Here is a 4,231-nt window from a genome sequence, read left to right on the forward strand (position 1 = left end):
ATCAGAGGTGCCTTCTTCAAGAAAACTAAAAGCGGTAAAAAAAATAAATTAAAAAAAAACCTTTTCCTACAACATAGATCGCTCCAATTTATAGCCTACTTTTATTTGTTTAAATTAATAAAATTTTATAGAAATCACCAAAGGCTTGGCTGTATTATTTTCAGATATCTAGCAGCACTGTTCCACGTGGGGCCCGGGACCAGAGAGGTTCCTGTGGCCCAACCTTCCATCAGATTGTTAGCTGCTATTTAAATGATTTCTTGTATGGTCACAGGTGCGCTGCTTGTTCCAAATCAGTTTACTTTTTCCAGGGGCTTTGAATACGTCTGAACCAATCAGAACAAAGAGCCTGCCTCATCTCCTCCATATAAAAATCTAATTGGCTGATGGACCAATCAGCTTCCCCAATCCTCCACTCTGTCTAAATAATTCTTATAAAGCCCCCTCCTACCGACAGCTGAGTGATGCCCGGCACCGTTTCCTTCAGCGTTCACACTGAGGGTGCATTTAATCCTCGGAAGCTCACAAGGGACAGGCAGATGCCGGTGCAGGTTTAAGCCGAGGTGGAAAAACGCTATCTCTATCATGAGTGTGAACTATGCCTCCGCGGCGCCCACGCAGAGATCCACGTCGTTTTTCATTGAGGATATTCTGTTGCACAAACCCAAGCCACTGAGAGAGGTTATTCCCGCGCCCTTCTGCAGCTCCCTGACTTCCAGAATGCCCATCCTGGAGTATGGATATCCTCTGATTCCGACGCCAATCCTGGCTCCACATCCTCACCCACTCCACAAGCCGGAGCATCACCAGTACTTTTTCACACCTGGTAAGCACTGGGAGGGCACTGGAGGCGCAAATGAAGGCCTTGAAGAGAAAACTGCCACAAACTCCTGGATAAAATGCTATTGGTGTTTATTTCTAAGGGAATAGAACAATAATTTGCTTAGTTTGATTAAAGCGTGAATTTCGTCTGTTTTAGTTAGTTTAGTTGAAAATGAACTTCACATAAAAACACCAGCGGTTTCTTCAACTAACATTTTTAACTTATTATTTCTGAAATATAAATACTATCGATTTTGGTTCAACTTACTATAAAAAAAAGCAACACAGATTACTTTTTAAATAATTTTCTTTTTTTTTATTTATTTCTTTTTGGCAGTTTGTTTTCGTTGGACTAGGGTTTTATTATTTATTTACCTACTTTTAGTCGTAAACAGGTTGAGCAGGATACATTTGCTTTACTTGCACAAATCCATTTTTTTTTTTCTGTTTTGGGATTGTGTTCTATTTGTTGTTTCACTATCTCCATCTTTGATACAGTATTGACGCTTTGGCAGCTTAGGAACGAGCGCGGACTTTAAAATGCGCTGCAGAGATAAATGTTCGATGTTCCACAGGGATCCAGATGCCGGCTCTTTTCCAGCACCACGCAGAGTTGCCAGGCAAACACTGCCGGCGCAGGAAGGCCCGGACCGTGTTTTCCGACTCTCAGCTGTCCGGACTAGAGAAGCGCTTCGAGATCCAGCGGTACCTGTCCACACCGGAGAGAGTGGAGCTGGCCACGGCGCTCAGCCTCTCCGAGACACAGGTGCACGCAAACACACCTTACACTTATACCGAACCAATGCAAGAACAAACATTTTCCACGCATCTTGTTTTAATAAATATAGTGTTTCCACCCGCAGAGTATACCTGCTCTAACATTGAAGGTTCTGCAGGTATCCAGAGAACATTTTAGTTCAACAGTGTGTTAATTACCCTGATAGTCTTACAGGGAAAACCAAAAACAGCTGAATCTGAATGGTTCATTTTGGGGGAAAAAAGGTAAAAAATTACAGTGAGTTGGTGAGGTTTTTGGGGCCAGTTATTTTATTTTATAGCTGCCGATTTTTAATGGGTTTTAAGACAACGAAGATCTATAACCACCAAACCAAGAGCGCCTAAATGATCTATAAGGTTTTATTAAATTATCAGAGAGACAAGATGTAAATATAGATAATAGATTCCATTTTTCTTATTCTACAAGAATTAGAGGCTTTGATTTTGCATCTGATCTATTTGACGTTTTGTTTTTGTTTTTTTTGCTTAAGATTGGCTACTTGACAAAGGCGAGCTCTGTATGCGTGTAATAGAAAATACATCAAATGTGGATTTGTGATTTAGCATCCCTGCGGCGAACTAAAAATAAATATAATCAAGCATCTCTTATTTCATTTTTTGAGGAGGATTCCAGAACGGCACTAAAGAGGGGATTCATTTTTGAATGCCCTCATCTCTTCGCCACAGGTAAAGACGTGGTTCCAGAACAGGCGGATGAAGCACAAGAAACAGCTGAGGAAAGCGCAGGATGAGCGCAAAACTCCCGCAGAGATGGAGCGCTGCGCAGAGAACTCCAGCGCAGAGAGCGACCTGAACGAGAAGAGCGCGGAGGAGCTGAGACACGGCCTGGAAGCGGACTCATACATGCTGGAGGAAAACGACGACGACGTGGACATCGAGGACGACATTTGCTCCACAGATCATCTACTATAGAAGCGGTTTTGTAAGCGTCGGCCTCAACCAATAAAACGCAGGCTCTGACTTTTCTCCTCAGAAACACGCGAGTTCAGTATGAGCTTATTATTATTATTATTATTATTATTATTATTATTATTATTATTATTTTACCGTACAAAGTCTAAACCTGTTAAATTCGTGTTATTTTGTATTTGTGTAAATTCCTGTACATAAGTCTAGCTCTTTGTACTATAAACGTATTGTGCTCCGCCCGTCTCATACATCTGCTCTGTCATTCCCCCCAAAAGATCTGTTTTTCTTTTTTCATCCGTTTAAATGTTATTTGCAATTTGTTCACATTAATGGAAAATGTCTGTAAATATATACATACATAACCAAAATGTATTGAAACAGCACTGAACTCGCTTTATTCGGCTGTTTTTTGTTTCCAGTGGGAAATCTCGGTTTTTATATTTAGTCTATGCCGTTTGTTGCCGCTTGTGATTTAAGCGCCAGTGTCTGAGGCAACAAATCCCGCAGAACCTCAGCAGCAACAGACAGATTAAAAAAATTCGAATATCACAATTTTTTTTTTATTATTTAAACCATCTGTGGACTATAATGTTCGTTCATTTTCACACTAAACACAATTACAGCGGTTTTTATTAGCAGTCCTCTTTAGTTCAGTGATCTTCAGCAGAGGGCTGCCAACTCCGCTTTACTGGGGTTTTTCAGGTTAGTTTTTTTTAAATTATTATTTATTATAGACGTGTTTGGATCGAATTAAAATGAATTGAATTTGAATCTGTCCATATGATTGGATTGATTATATAATTCTCTATATGAATTGGATCGTTTGTTTTGTAAAGTGCGTCGAGACATCAGTTGTAAATCGGCGCAAGAACAGATATATTGAATTGACTTAAAATCAATTTTTAACCGCAGAAAAACAGAACAGCATTGTTGGACACTTTTATTTTAATTATCATTTTTACTCTTGGATCACTGTATGTAAGACGCATTAACTTTCTGTAGAAAACACACAAAGAGGCAATAAAAAGCAGTTTTTTAGAGCTCAAGGCTTTAGTGATACATTTATTAATTCTTAGAGAAAAGATAAAGTTAAAAAAAAATTGGCGACAGATTTTTGGTTTAATTCTCATGAATCCAGCAGTACAAGCAAAACTTTGTAAATCCATGTAAACTACCTACCTGTCATGATGGCAACTGATATGTCGGGACCAGAAAGATTCGGATCTCACACAGTATTTTCAGTTTAAATCTGCACATTTTATCCATGTTGTTTATTTAATAAAAATGTTATATTCCTTGCACCTTACTCTTAATCAGCTGGTACCAGTTCACTTCTGCAAATGTTAGTACTAATTCACTGATGCAAATTACTTACAAAGGTATGTGTTTTATTGACGGACTAAATGAAGGCATTTTATGGGAAGAGAATAAAATATATAGATATTTACATAAATGTTGAGAAGAATTTGGTCATGCTTGTTGTGTTATTTAGAAAAAGTCACACCAGCAGCATTAATTGGGTGTGCAAGCTTGCAGGATATATTTCATTTTTTACACAGATTAAATGTCAATCAACAAACAACTGTGGACCATGTTCTCCAAGTATTCCCAACATTTCTGTCCACTTGATTCTAAGCTAATTGCTGGTGCACATATGTGGTGCCCTTAATTGACGAAACCTTCAAGTCTTCAACAACCCCAT

At 38.9% G+C, this 4,231-nt stretch overlaps 1 protein-coding gene across 1 annotated transcript; it reads left to right on the forward strand.

Annotated features, from left to right (window-relative positions):
• Nucleotides 1–463: 463 nt before the first annotated feature.
• bsx (brain-specific homeobox) lies at nt 464–3,950 on the forward strand. The gene is made up of 3 exons (XM_047379663.1): nt 464–826; nt 1,398–1,588; nt 2,287–3,950. Exons 1-3 carry the CDS (start codon nt 586–588, stop codon nt 2,530–2,532), a joined length of 678 nt encoding a protein of 225 aa, XP_047235619.1. The 5' UTR covers nt 464–585; the 3' UTR covers nt 2,533–3,950.
• Nucleotides 3,951–4,231: the final 281 nt, after the last annotated feature.

Source organism: Girardinichthys multiradiatus, chromosome 11, assembly GCF_021462225.1.
Source record: "Girardinichthys multiradiatus isolate DD_20200921_A chromosome 11, DD_fGirMul_XY1, whole genome shotgun sequence".
Lineage (NCBI taxonomy): Eukaryota > Metazoa > Chordata > Actinopteri > Cyprinodontiformes > Goodeidae > Girardinichthys > Girardinichthys multiradiatus.

Excerpts from the sequence above, each read along its gene's own strand:
- bsx (XM_047379663.1), top strand. The coding sequence starts at position 586 with ATGAGTGTGAACTATGCCTCCGCGGCGCCCACGCAGAGATCCACGTCG. Across the intron at positions 827-1,397 it reads CCAGTACTTTTTCACACCTG|GGATCCAGATGCCGGCTCTT; the intron begins GTAAGCACTGGG and ends GATGTTCCACAG. Across the intron at positions 1,589-2,286 it reads TCAGCCTCTCCGAGACACAG|GTAAAGACGTGGTTCCAGAA; the intron begins GTGCACGCAAAC and ends TCTTCGCCACAG.